The following is a 14356-nucleotide window of genomic DNA, read 5'->3' as shown; positions in this document are numbered from 1 at the left end:
AATGTTACAAGCCTTGTCTATGGGGCAAAAAGCTAACACTAGCCAGCATTTCAGTTTGAGTGGCAGTCCCTCCAGGATCTTGTGAGCGCTTGCTGTGATTGTTGTGGTCAAAAGTGACTGAATTTGCTGCGGAAATTCTCAAAAATGTATTTTCAGTGACAAAAATAATTCGCAAATAGACTTTTTTCTGCATAAATATTGCGGTAATAAGAGAAAATTGCAACCTGCAATTGCGGGAAATCCTCGAATTTGCGTGAAACAGAATTTCTTTGTGGTTTATTCTAAGACTGATTAACAGATACTGCCCAGGCCTACAGATCAGTCTCTCCTGCTTCAGGTGTAACTTTAGCGTCTCACTAGATCTGCCATACCTCAAAATATAGCATTATTTGTAGCATCCCTAACTGAATAAAAGAAGAGAATATCTGTATAGCCGGTATAGGCCTTTTATTTGCTTTAGTTGTTTGCGTTAAGATTTATGTGACTTGTTTTTGTAATAATAATATTAATAATAATAATAATAATAAATGTTTTTTTTGTTTTATGTATGCACTTTAGATGCATCATGATGTTTTTTTTTTTCATTCCTTGCCTTTTTCACATATTTCTACATAAATTAAGGTCTTTTTATCGTTGGACTAGAACAACCAAAATCTGAATGCCGCCCAAAGGGCTACCAGGGATTTAGAAATTTTGCAAGCCCTGAGCGGGGTGGTGAGTGAGTGTGGGGGTGTGTGTGTATGTGTGTGTGTGAGTGTGTGTGTGTGTGTGTGTGGCGCATTCATTAGAACCGACACACCACATCCTCATCCAGCAAACACCAACGGGGCTCTTCAACGACCACTCATAACGTCTCTTACACGCACACACACACACACACACACACACACACACACACACACACACACACACACAGTCAAGGATGCATATGAAAACACATAATTCTCTCTCCTCATCCCCTCCCCCATCCCCGTCCTCTCGCCTGTCTGCTTGTATATTCTCTCTCTCAAATTCTTTGTCTGGCCTCTCTCTCTCTGTGTGTGTGAGTGTGTGTGGAGAGAGCCAGTCCATGTGTGTTATTTTCACACTCTTTTGCACAATCTGCCCCAGTGCATCTCACACTCTCTCTCTTTTCTCTCTCTCTCTCCCTCCAGAAGCTCTCTCTAGGGTGCACACAGGAGGCACCGCCGTATCATTAAATCCTTTTGCCTCATTCCCACTCAAACACACTGGTGGAAAATGACTTGTATAAATCCCCATTACAGCCAGCTAAAACCCTTAATTAAGTATAGATATCATACATATATAGTCACTGAGTGTAATGTGTATATGATGTAATGTGTAGTTTAGTGGATTGTATTTACTTCCAGTACTACGACAGTACAGGGCAAGAGTATGCAAGTGTGTGCCTTCATATACAACATTTTGGGAGTGACAATGATTAGGCAACACTGCTGGAAAACCCTGGGTGAGGACACTTTATCAAATTGTTGGTAATAAGGACCCAAAACACTCGCTGCCCCTTGTGTCATTCGGTTTTGACAGTAATGTTGCCCATCCAAATTCCCCAAAAGCTTAGGATCTAAAGGTATATAACGAGTGTGTGTCAGGGTGCAAATGCATGTGTGTGTGTGTTTGTGTGTGTGTGTGTGTGTGTGTGTTACACTGTTCATGCCATGGCAGCCACGCACTGCCCAACACAAGCCCTTCAGTCTCCTTCGTCATCGTCCAATTAACAATTCCTTCCCAGCAGGACCGGCGGGGCTGAAGGTCCCCCATGGCCCCTGTCCCCCCCCCCCCACACACACACACACACACACACACTTGGGCTCCTCTGGGACCCTGCCTTGATAACCCTTTGCATCTAAAGCGCTGACAGGCCTGAGCTCCATCCCAAGCTCTTGAAGAATGAGAGAGAGGAGAAGACAGAGACAGAGACAGAGACAGAGAAAAAGAAAGAGAGAGTGAGAGACAGAGACAGAGACAGAGAGAGAGAGAGAGAGAGACAGAGACAGAGAGAGAGAGAGAAGGGAAGAGAGAGCTCTGCCTGGGTGTCTGTGGCGTGTGAGTGTGCTGGCACGTTCCGTGCCGACAAAAATCACTTTGATCTATTGAGGTCAGACGCAGCATCCTGAAAGCGGCACGCGATTGGACAGACAGGGGATGAGAAGGTCTAGAAGGGAGACACCCACCATCACACAGATACATACATACACACACACACACACACACACACACACACACACACACACACTTGCAGACACATGCGCACATGAACACATACACACATGCCCTCTGCCTGATGATTTATTCATGCTGTTTGGTTTTCATTAGTGTTTGTTTTCATGCAGAAATCTACGTTTGGCCTATTTCAGCTCTCTCTATGTGATCGTAGCTGCACTGAGCACAATCACACACACACACACACACACACACACACACACACACACACACACACACACACACACACACACACACTAGAGAGAGAGATAGATAGATGGAGAGAGAGAGAGAGAGACAGAGAGAGAGAGAGAGAGAGAGAGAGAGAGAGAGAGAGAGAGACAGAGAGAGAGAGAGAGAGAGACCTATTATCCACACCTCCTTTTGTGTAATGTGAAATAAATGTCTCCTCTGTGGATTTCAGTGCATTTCAGAGCACCTCACAAGCCCCAGTCACTGATGCACTGTCCTAATAACCCAAAGCCCTTTGACAGGGCAGCACAGAGGGAAGACTAATAGACCTGAATTAACCCCCCAAAGACACACAGGCAGACACAGAGAGGAGGAGAGACTGACATACAGAGAGAGATGGAGAGAGGGAATGTCAGATGGAAAGAACTGCGAGATACAGAAAAGAAACTGGATGGGAGGAAGAGAGGGAGAGTGGGAGTGGGAGTGGGAGTGAGCCAGGCAGAAGGGCAGGGGAGAAGTGGAGGAGAAGAAGAAAACACCTTGCTCAAGAGCACATTGCTTTTCCAAAACATCAATCATAACATAACCCGAGGGGGTACCTGCCCACAACATGAGATTGGAATCCATTCGTCACGGCGCTCACTGCTCCCAGGAGTGAGTCAGAGAAACCCGCCACTCTCTCAATGGTCAGCAGCATACCGGGTGCTACATCAACACAGCAAGCCCACGGGCAATACACTACAATTGGCATTAGCTGTTTTCTACCGCCCCCTAGTGAGCAAGGCATGTAAATGTACTCAAATCATGAATCACAAACTAGTTTCAAGGGATTCAGTATTCAAGAGAGATTTGTCACATGCATGATTGAAAAGGTACATCAGTGAAATGAGAGTGCAACAACTCACCGACTGTGCAGATATTAAATTTAGAGACTGAAATCAGTATAATAATAATAGTAATAATGAAAATAAATAAAAGAGATATCTAAAATATAAGGAATATTAAGAAAAATATATAGTATGCTATGTACAGGGAAAAGAAGACTGAGCAATTTAGGAAATGTACAATCAAAATAATACAAAAGTAAATAGTGAATAAGTTAGAAATAGACGGCAGGTATGAACAATTTGCAATTGGCAAACAAATATGGCAAAGGAAAACAATGCATAAATAATATATAGTACTAATACAATATGTAGATATAGGGCAGTAGAATGCAAAGCGTAAGAAGAAGTACGTTTTGGGTGTTTAAGTGTTGTGAATTTAAGTGTTCATGGCCTGTGTGGCGCGAGGGAAGTTCATTTCTCAGCCTCTCAGGCCTGGCCATGAAGGAGCGGAGACGCTTTCCAGAGGGCAGCCACTGAAATAGTTGGCCTTCTTCACCAGGGTGTGGTCCATGACAGATCCTCAGAGATGTGTACTCCAAGGCACCTGTACCTGCTCACTCTCTCAACCAGGGTCCTGTAGAACCTGACTGGTTTCTGGTGAAACCTCTGCTTCCCCTTTCTGAAGTCCACCACCATCGCCCTTGGTCTTGGAGACATTCAGGTCCAAGTTGTTGTCTTCACATCATGAAGACAGCACCTTCACCTCATCCAGATATGCCATCTCATTGTTGATTGAGATCAGGCCAGGTTATACGTGAATTTCACGATGGTGTTGGAGCTATGTGTGGCTATGCAATCATGGATGTCTAGGGAGTAGACAGCGGACTCAGGACGCAGTCTTTGGGGGTGCCAGTGTTAAGGGTACGGGTGTTGGAGGTTCAGTGTCCAATCTTCTCCAAACAAATGATTGTGTCAAAGAAAAAATTGTAATAATAATAATGTTTCAAACTATCTCGGTTTACGTGACATGGACAAAGTCTCTCCACAGGTGCCTGACAAAGGTGGCAAACTAAAAGAGCTTCTCCAGCAGGACAAATCTCACCACAGACCACAGAGATCCAAATCAAAACACATAGCCTAAATCACAACATGTAACATGGAACCTGGTGTCATGAGGTTCGTGACATGGGGTAAAATGGTGTACTGCTTCACAAATGCATTTCAAGCTGCTGCTGAAGCAGAAGCTGTTGAGAGGGTGCAGCTGAGGGGGGGGTGTCCTACTCATTGGGGACCTATGACATTCAATGCCTACCACGCTGCTGATGTTACAGTGCCAATACTTTAATGCTTAGCATTGTAACGTAAAAAGTAGCTTACAAAACACTGGTATGTAAGTACTAAACTAGCCCCTTTGAGTTGATACTATAAAAGGGTTTTGTCCTCTATTATGTGTAGAGAGGGCTATCTAATGCACACACTGATTTGGTGGCTCTCAAATGACTTCACATCATCACATCATCCTCCCACCAGAATATTGTGCAGAATATTCGATGTGCCCCCTCAGTACTATGTCCCCGCCATGAGTCAAACATCCAGACCCTTGCTTGCTGATAATGGACAAAGACGGGCTGTGGGTGAGAGAACTAAGGGTTAGCAGGAGGGTCACATCTGTGAGAGATGCGTCACCCATGCTGAAAGGTCGAGCGGACCTGACTCTCGACTATTAACTGAGTGACTCAGCCTATTGTGCTGGCCAAGGAAAAAGAACGTGGTTAATAGCATCATGCTCACACACCACCGCACTACATACGCCTACTAAGCGGCCCATAGGAAATCATGCCCTGGCACTCAACCAACAGACTTGCTGATGAAATACAACAGTTCATCTAAAATTACTGTTGGCATCATAGATAGGCGGCGACAGTGGTACAGGAGGTAGATAAGTCGTTTAGTAATCAGAAGTTTGCTAGTTCGATTTCCTGTCGAAGCGTCCTTGAGCAAGACACTGAACCCCTAATTGCTCCTGATGTGCAGTGTGCCATCAGTGTAAATGTAAAATGGGTATACATTGTAAGTCGCACATATGCAAGTCGCTTTGGATAAAAGCGTCTGCTAAATGACTAAATGTAAATGTAAAATGTAGATAACGAGACTATCTTGCCACTTAAAACACTTCCCTAAAAGAGCTATGATTAAGGAGGCTACTTTAAGAATATAGTCTTTATTGTACAGGTCAGAGTTCACTATAGGATCCTTTAGCAATGGGCAGCCATGCGGCAGGAACGTGTTGGGGTGGTCTACAGTTTCCGATTGCCAGTCACACAATGCGGCTTCTTACCACTGACATCTCACCAAAATCAGTTGAGGAAACAGGAAACGAAGAGAGAGAGAGAGAGAGAGAGTAAACACACACACACAAGTGGTCTTGAAGGGCTCTGTATAGATCACTGAGTCCTCAGTATCACAGTGCAAGCACTGCAAATTTGCCAGGCTGCTTGTTCCCTATTTCACCGGATCCAGAGGGGGAAGTGAAAACTAGGGGCTGTGTTAACAACAATGTAACTCTATATGCAACCAGGCTCTAGACAACCACTGTTTCATATCACAACTCCTTTCGATACAGAGCTGCGTGTCTGCCACCTCTTAAGATAAGCAGCATGTCACAGATTTACTGTGAATGTCACTGCATGATATTAACTGGGGACCAGGCTTTAATACAACTGCTTTGCTGTATGGCTCCCCATTCATCACATAGTGAGTAGGGACCTTTGTCCAGTTCATGAGCTGTAAAATCCTCAGCTGCCAATGAATTGTGTTTCCTTCACCCCTGACAAAAGTAGTACTGCTTTGACTAGTGCTCACAACCTATGCTGTCATAAGCAACATGATCGTCATAGAAGACCCCCCAAAAATCCCCTGGGTCCCCCCTCAAGAGGGGCAAATGTGACGTACAAAACTCGTCTCACTTTCAACCAAGTTGGAACTTTTAGTCGTTAATATGCAAACCTGTCTTTTTACATGAATTGTTTTCCTTTCTGAGAAATCCACCCGTTTCCTAACTTCAAACAGGGTCTAAATGTGAGAAGGTCCACAGCTGTGAGAGGCAACTGAAAGGAGAGAATACTTAACCTGTCACCTTCACAGAGACCACAATGGTCAACAGTATATCCTGCCCTTTTCACTGGTTTCCATGGCAGCCAGAGCAGGCAGACAGTTATGTGTTGTGTGGTGTGGTTTATCTGGTTGAAGTTCAATGAGAGGCATACGTGTGTGAAAATGCAAGAGAAAAAGTTTATGTGGTGTGTGTGAGAGAGAGAGAGAGAGAGAGAGAGAGATAGATAGATAGATAGATAGAGAGAGGGAAAGAAAGAGAGTGAGTAAGAGAGAAAAAGAGAGAGAGAGAGAGAGAGAGGGATGTTGAGAAGAGATCATATCAAGTAAGAGAGTATTAAGGCTTAGTGGGTTGTAAGTTAAAACAGTACAGTTATGACTGAATATAGCACTGTATGCAGAAAACAACTGATGAGTGAACAACTGATCTCATGTCTTGGGAAAAAAACTCTCCAGACATCTGAATCATTTTTTACTCCAAAAAAAGTTGACAGTAGTTTCTGTTTCTTTTCCAAGGAAGTTATCTCTTTTGCTTGTGAGCAATTCAATTTGACAGCTCTAACGGCGCACTCTCAGGCTGCAACTGCGACTTCAAAGCAACAAGTTATGTGTCAGGACTTTCACAACACTGTCTACAACACAGACTCTTAACCACTTTAATGAAGCGGTTCACAACAATAGTCTTACGGAGGCCATTCATTCAGAGCAACTCCAAATTACAGTGTGAATATAGAGGGTCAAGTATTCTAAAATACCTGCAACTTAGAGACCATCTGTCAACTTTTCTTTACAACTGAATAAACTGAAGGCTTGTGTGAATAACAACAAGGGTCGGCCAACTTTTGCTACATCCTTGTAAGTATAAATAAATACGAGTGGTGATGCTTATGACAGAGCCGCTGAGCGAGGGCAACTGAGCGGTGGGCTTGGATGAGTAAGAGGCTCCTCGCATGACGAAGCTAAAGAGCAAACAAACTTAACCGGCGAGCAGCACAGCAGTGTCAGCACAGCAAGCACACCGGAGCAGATGACATCAGATGTGATTGTGTAGATAGGGAGGGAGTCATGCTTCCATGACGTGCACACCTATGCACCCCTCACGCACGCGCACACACACACACACACACACACACACACGGCCACTCAAAAACACACACGCACACAAAAATAGCTCCCCAAAGAAATACTGTCAAAAAAATTCCATAGAGGGTGTACAACACAGTAACTACTACTAGCCACAAATGTACAACTAAAGGAAGACATCAACTAAACAACAACTAGGAACAAGGAAGAGATAATTGTAATTGGGAGGGGAGGGTTCAGATACTTTCTACCGATATCAAAACCTTGTCATTGGAAACACATCTGACCTCTAGAAATCGACAAAACATTTTAAGAAGGAAACACAGAGAGGTCTTTAGCAAAAAGAGACAAGAGGGAGAAACATGTAGAACGGATTTCTGTAGTGCACGTCCTCTATATATTAATCCAAGGTTTGTCATACCTCAAATGTAATGTTTAACAGATCCTCATATCCTGTGCACCGTCCCTTATATTTGCATACTGTAAAGCACACACACTCTCACACTATCTCACACACACACACACACACACACACACACACGTTAAAGGCTTGAGAACCAGCGAAGTCCAAGTGTGGAGGATAGCGGAAGCCTTCCGCTACGAGGTGAATTACACCCTCTACATTGAGGAGAAAATAAAAGAGACTATGCAGAGCTTGTCAGTGGTGGGGAGCTCCAAAGAAGCTGTAGCTTCCCAAGCCAGGTGGTGGTCCGCCAAACCCTCCAAAGCCACTCACCATCTGCTGTCCCTGGGGTTGGGATTCCCTCAGGACAGTCGAGTAGGACTGTAACGGCGAGCTCGTCACGGAGTCACAGAGTCAGGCACTGCTCAACTCCAGGCGGATTCGGGTCTAAAGAATGACTCAGGCTCTCCACAGATCGAACGGATTGAGGTGGAGGAGAAGAAAGAAATGCATCCCTGCTAAAACATCACCAACTGTGGCTGGTGGCATTGCCCCACTGTCACCACGGCTGCAGTGTTCATCTAAATCTGACCAACGTTGGCCTATTTCCAGCTGGTGAAATATATTTCATTGTTTTCTACTTCTTTGGGGAGACACTTCATTGTTTTGGATCTAGTCCAATAGCACCTAAAAGCACAATCGCCAAAGTCTGTTTATGTGAGTGGTGAGTTTTGATCCGGAGAGACCCACCCTTTGCAATAGGCCAGGTCCAGGCCTGGTGTGACAGTGTGTGGAGAGATGGTACAGGCCTGGTATGTCAGTGTGTGGAGAGATGGTCCAGGCCTGGTGTGACAGTGTGTGGAGAGATGGTACAGGCCTGGTATGTCAGTGTGTGGAGAGATGGTCCAGGCCTGGTGTGACAGTGTGTGGAGAGATGGTACAGGCCTGGTATGTCAGTGTGTGGAGAGATGGTACAGGCCTGGTATGTCAGTGTGTGGAGAGATGGTACAGGCCTGGTATGTCAGTGTGTGGAGAGATGGTACAGGCCTGGTATGTCAGTGTGTGGAGAGATGGTACAGGCCTGGTATGTCAGTGTGTGGAGAGATGGTACAGGCCTGGTATGTCAGTGTGTGGAGAGATGGTACAGGCCTGGTATGTCAGTGTGTGGAGAGATGGTACAGGCCTGGTATGTCAGTGTGTGGAGAGATGGTACAGGCCTGGTATGTCAGTGTGTGGAGAGATGGTACAGCCCTGGGTTAGAGGAAGATATCTGCAGCTGCAACAGGCTGAGGTTAAGGTGATTCACTCTGTTCAGTGGTGTAAAAAGCAAGTCTTTCCTACCAAGAAAGGAAGTCAACTGCCTTCCTCTGTGTAGGGCTTAGTTGTCAGGTCTATACAAAGATGTGAGTCAATGCTTTTAAGATAATATACCAATACAAGTCAGATATAAAGGGCTTGGTATAGACATTGCACATAATCACATATAATCAAACAAGTGCACATGAACACATACAGACACAGACACAGACAGAGACACAGACACACACTCACTCACTCACTCACTCACTCACTCACTCACTCACACAAACAAACAAACAAATGCACTGTCACAATCTTCTGAGCGTAAATCACACACACTTGCTTGGCAAGAAGACAGCCAACTGTTCCTACCAAAAAACAGGATCCGCCGGGATGGGCCTGGACAAGCCCCTAGTTCTCGGAGCATGAGGTATGTCTAGAAAAACTGTGTGGAGTGAGAGAATATGTGTTCGTTGGATACAGGGCCCACTGAGTAAGTGGCACAAAAAGACCCATTCGATCAGCCGAAATGGTAATGTAGACATTTCCACCAGCTTTCCCCCATCTTGAAAGTCCCTCTTAGCAACATAGCTAACTTTTGAACTGCTGACCAGGATAACCATCCAATCCGCCCCGTTTGTCTGTGGTGATACGCTAGGCTATAGTTAAACCTCACCCTGTGGTTCGGGGCTCTGGCAGAGCTGAGGATGGTAACATTAGCAAGGTTCCAGCAATAATTCTTGACTAATGAGGCACAGAGGAAACAAACAACGAACAGACCGGCACCAGTGCCGAACATCCTGCGTCTCACACGTGCCGTCACTGTCTGATGTGCACCAGATGCTCTGGCAAGCTGCAAGACCGAGAAATATCACCTATCGGCTGGGCTGCAGTGCCCTGCGAAACACACCACAACTTTTACATAGTGTGCTTATAATAGCTGAGAGTTACATGACTTGCACCTAAAGGTGCGGGGGCACACACAAACACACACACACAAACACACACACCTCCATACATGTTACTTCCTTGCAGATGATCCGTGTCCACACTTTGCATCATTTGCAACAACAGGGGGGGAGTGTTGTGGCATTTGGCTTCCTGCACTTTCAAACAGCCTGCCTTTTTAAATGTGAACAAGCAAGTTTAAACTGAAACATTGTCATTGGTGAAAGGCTTTCAGAAAACTGCCCTCTGTGCAATGTGGGGTAACCACTCAGTTATTCTGTGAATGTGTGTGGCGTACCTAACTATGATGCATTCAGAATTCTGGACAATTATAAACCAGGGACAGTAAACAGGAGTCCACCCTCAACTCTGAGTGCATGGCAGCATATAAGCTAGAACATAGCTCAAAGATAGAATCCTTTTCTTCTCCTTGACAAACTCGTATCACCCCAGGAGAAGCTGCTAGACAGCTTTAATAGCTGAGCACAGTCTCCAATGAGAAGAAATGATGATGATAACCTCCATCTTTACTCACATTTCCACCTCCAACACAAGGAACCGTGTGCTTCACACGTGCATTATGAGAACAGAAATGAACAAGCATCTACACAGGTAGGGATGGGAATTGATAAGATTTTAGCTATTCCGATTCCATTTTTGATTCTTCTTATCGATCCGATTCCTTGACGATTCTCAATGGGTTGTACATTGAGTACAAACGGGTTTATTAACATTAATTTTCTTTTATATAATATTCTCTGAATAGATGATGCACAGCATACAGTATGTATGTATACATGTACATATTTTAAATAACCAAAAACAAGAATAGGTCAACAAACTCTCAAAGTGAGGTCCAGTTACCCATAGCCTAGGGATCCTTTTCCTTCATGGGGTGCCAGGGGGCCCCCAGAAAGAAAAAAAAATTGCAGATTATTCATATAGTGAAAGCTGGTTTACCCAATGAAACGAATAGCACTAACACAATAGACAGGGTCTGGAGGAGTTAACCTCCGATATGAACAGATAAAGCGCTAACGTTAGCCGCGCTGCTGTTGCTTGGTTGAGATTAATTAACGTTATCGTCACTCTGTAGTGTGGGATGACATTCCTGCAAAGTTATTGCATGCTGTGTGGACAAATGTTTCAGCATATTGGTAGTATTCCCCCCCTTTGACTAAATAGACGTGTTGCAAGCATTGCAAGTGGCCCTTTGGTCGTCTTTCCGCGTGAAATATTTCCACGCTTTTGAATGCCTCTGCCTAGACGCCATGTTGGCTGCGGTATAAACAAAACAAGGCTGCGTGAGTGTGACATCACGCATGCGCAACAGGCACTGGAATCGATAGTGGAATCGTTAAGGACTTTGGCTAACGATTCCAAGGAATCGATACACTGGGAACCGGTTCTCAACAAGAACCGGTTCTCGATTCCCATCCCTATACACAGACGGCCTCAAGAACACAGCGAAGGCAATGTATGGAGGCCCTCAGTCCGCTCCAAACAGGAAAACTGGACCACAGATTTCTGAGAAGGATGAACTCATAAAAAACAAACAAACTAAGGAAAGGAGGTAAACTACGCCGTTTAAACATATTATGAGCCAAAAGCAAACACACACTGACCCAAGACTGGTAAGCAAAACATGCATACCCCTCAAAATCTGCATGAAGTGCTGTATGTTGCAGGCAGGGACAACTGCTTCTTCCGCATTAAAAACAAACTAACCTGTAGCACTAGCACTCGCCCCAGATTATCACTGTCTCTCTCTCATTCTCTCTCTCTCTGTTTCACACACACACATACAAATCTCTCAAACCCAGGATTTAGGCCTATTTCTAATTACCCTATATGGATGAAGCCCATGGGAGTGGGGCGGGGCACCACATGCTGGCTTAATCCACAAAAGCATCTTTGCCGTGTGTAAATAATGGATGCTGAGGCATGGTGGATATGCTTCCTCAGAATAGCTAGGCAAACTTGAGAACATTTTCCATAACCCATTCAGGAAGACACACACATTCTAACATACGGTAAGTTGCCATCAGAGTGAGTGCCTGAAGTTTCGTCTTATCATATGGTACCGATTTCTAACATCTCCCACTCCAATGAACCACAACTGAACATTACTTCAGTCTACTTACGTATTCAACCATTATGCACTTACGGGCAACATTAATTTGTAATGGCCTTATGTCAAGCTCTAACAAATTAGCTAAGTGCCACAGGTAAGAAGTACAGTTACATACTGCCATTTCTAAACGCACTTTGATTCTGACCATGTTTTGATTAAACCTAGTCTGTGATAACAGGATTGAAATGGGACCAAATAAATGTAAAAACAATGCGAGTAATTATCTCTGTCCAGTACTGAGGTTACCCAAAGCATGCGGACTAACCGCAGCTTTGACAGCCTAAAGTGAGGTGACTTAAACAACACGTGGGGCTGTGTCACAGTGAAGTTCCACTTTGCCAACAAGCATGAGCTAGCAGTGACACTTGACAGCAGCAATAGTAGCATTTACACCTGTTAATTCACATATCATTTTAGGCAAAACAATCACAGCACATCTCTCTCTCTGCACACACACACATTACCTGAGTCCGAGCTCAGATATCCATCACTCCGTCTGTCAGGAGTGCTGCGTCCGGACCCCCCTGCCACCTGAATGCCCAAAGGTGAAAGCCTTCCATCATCACTGGAGTCCAAATCCCTGCTGAGACGAAAGGGTCGAAGGGCATCCCTATGCGGATTCAGTCGCTGGGGGTCTCTCGGGTTGGGAATTACGAGGTTCTTCGAGACAAAATTATGGTTCAACCCCACCTCCTCATACTCATGATCACTGTTGCGTTCAGGATGTCCCTGGGTACGGCTGAAACAGCTGCCATCAACCACTTGGTGTGAACTAGGTCCGGGTGTGAACCCCTTTTGCAAACTCAGATTTTTACGTGGAGGTGGGATAGGTTTACCTGTTTTGCCTGGCGTATCTCGAACAAATGAACTAATGCGTCCGGGCTCTTCGCCTCGTTTATTAATTATAGGATCTCTAAAAGGTACTGGGCGTTCCCTGTCTTTTATTTCGATAGACTGCTCTTGTTTCTGTAGTTTCTTATCGGACTTTGAATTCGTGATGTCGACATCCAACTTGTCCTTTTCAGTGCGGTCCCACCTTTCGTTCTCATAACTTTTCTTACTTCTGGTGAGAGTGGTCTGAAGGAAAATCACTTTGAATTTTTCCTCCGCAAGCGCCTGCTGCAGTTTCCTAAGATTTGCTTTACATTTATCCAGTTCCATTTCAACGTCCTCCGCTGACTGTAGGTCCATTCTAGGCACTTCCCCATCGGGAAATTCCTTCTTCCAGTGTGTTTCGAATTCCTCCTGTTCCCACATTGCAGCAAGTGAAACAGCTCCGAAACAAGGTGTCGTAAAAAAAACCCGGGTAACACGAAGCTACACGCAAAGAAACTCACTTGATGTCAGACAGAATCGAAGTCTTTGTTGTACTATTATCTTAGTTTGAAGCAATAACACTTCCATTGAGGCAAGCTACCCAGTTGAAGCACCTACCCCTCCACATTCACAGATTGCTACGGCGTAGTTTGACACTGAAAGAACTTTCGGCTTCCGCCACGCTACAAGTACTGACGTCAGAGGGTGTAAGACCAATTAAATACATGTTTCTTTATTAAAAATTCTAAGGGCGTCTCTGTGATTTGCAGACATTAGAGTATGAATCAAGCGTCAGACACATTTTACTCTCACATTATGTCAGTAAAGAGCTGCAAGACAGGTACATTTAATAACGCTGAAATACATATCCGTTTTCTGGGCACCACCTGTCGACTTTTTTGTCAATCTCATGTTTATATTGTAAGCTAAAGTTTCTTGTGTTGAAATTGCTACATAACGGGTCCTTGTCCATAACTCTACTCTACTCTGTATTAAACTATCATCTTATTCAGATTAGTCTAAGCCAGCCCACCACTTCCAATACGAATTGGTTCTCTAAGGGTCAGCATTCAAAAGCATGTAGCCTACCAAAATAATACCAAGGACTTAAAATAATAAATGTTCCAGTGGATTCAGACACTCAGAGCTGATCTAGACTTGCCTTCAAACATTACAGTAACTCTGCTTAGAAGCCCAGTAGATCTTCATCTGCAATCATCTAACTCCACGTTTCACTATCAATTGCCAGAGGAGAACATGACACATCCGATGGGTATCATGATGTCAAGGGGGGCTGGTGATGGTTAGTTCAATGTGATGGGA

General features: G+C 44.6%; 1 protein-coding gene across 1 annotated transcript in view; it reads right to left on the bottom strand.

Moving 5' to 3' along the window:
- The window catches only part of abr (ABR activator of RhoGEF and GTPase), a 124177-nt gene extending 110479 nt beyond the window's left edge, over positions 1-13698 (bottom strand). Inside the window, exon 1 of the mRNA XM_031571544.2 lies at positions 12682-13698. Within this exon, the coding sequence (XP_031427404.1) occupies positions 12682-13474 (793 nt within the window). The 5' untranslated portion in view covers positions 13475-13698. The remainder of the gene's footprint in view (positions 1-12681) is intronic.
- Between the last annotated feature and the right edge of the window lie 658 nt (positions 13699-14356).

Source organism: Clupea harengus, chromosome 8, assembly GCF_900700415.2.
Source record: "Clupea harengus chromosome 8, Ch_v2.0.2, whole genome shotgun sequence".
Lineage (NCBI taxonomy): Eukaryota > Metazoa > Chordata > Actinopteri > Clupeiformes > Clupeidae > Clupea > Clupea harengus.
The sequence above is the reverse complement of the archived record's forward strand: the minus strand, read 5'-3'. Positions and strand labels throughout refer to the sequence as shown.